We start from the raw sequence: 519 nt of genomic DNA on the forward strand, positions 1-519 counted from the left end.
TAGGGCTGGTGGTTCCGATGCTCAGTGTCAGCAAAGTCGACGCGGAGGCGGCGATCTGGCCCACCCAAGGGAAAACCACGCATGTGGGTGCACGCTGCCTGGGCCGCGTCCAAGCTTTCATACTGGATATAGGCCCAGGAATCACCTTTGCGGTGTGCGAATGGTGCCAAACCGATCAAACTCCCTGGCCAGGGCGGCGAGGGGCACCCAGGGCCCAAGGCCCCCCACCCAGAGCCTGGTGGTCGGAGTGGCTTTACCATACCCAATCTTGATGGGGTTGCGCAGAAGCACCTTTCCTGACATGGCCAATTTGGCCCTGTGTGCCATGTCCAGATTTTCAAATTTAAGAAAACCATACGTGCTGGTCTGCCCGCGCCCTGGCCTTTTGATGTCCACCTCGGTGATAACCCCGAAACGATCAAAAGCTCGGCGTAAATCTGACTCGCTCACGGTGATGTCCAGGTTGCCCAGGAACAATGTGCGGTTGGCTCTCTGGTCATCCTCAGGGCTGATCTCCTC

At 58.2% G+C, this 519-nt stretch overlaps 1 protein-coding gene across 1 annotated transcript in view; it reads right to left on the reverse strand.

Moving 5' to 3' along the window:
* RBM15 (RNA binding motif protein 15) overlaps positions 1-516 on the reverse strand; it is a gene marked incomplete at its 5' end in the record, with an annotated part of 2,039 nt that extends 1,523 nt beyond the window's left edge. Inside the window, 2 exon segments of the mRNA XM_010085438.1 lie at positions 8-153; positions 155-516. Coding sequence (XP_010083740.1) covers positions 8-153; positions 155-516 — 508 coding nt within the window.
* Positions 517-519: the final 3 nt, after the last annotated feature.

This window comes from Pterocles gutturalis, unplaced genomic scaffold (assembly GCF_000699245.1).
Source record: "Pterocles gutturalis isolate BGI_N339 unplaced genomic scaffold, ASM69924v1 scaffold4405, whole genome shotgun sequence".
Taxonomy (NCBI): Eukaryota; Metazoa; Chordata; class Aves; order Pterocliformes; family Pteroclidae; genus Pterocles; species Pterocles gutturalis.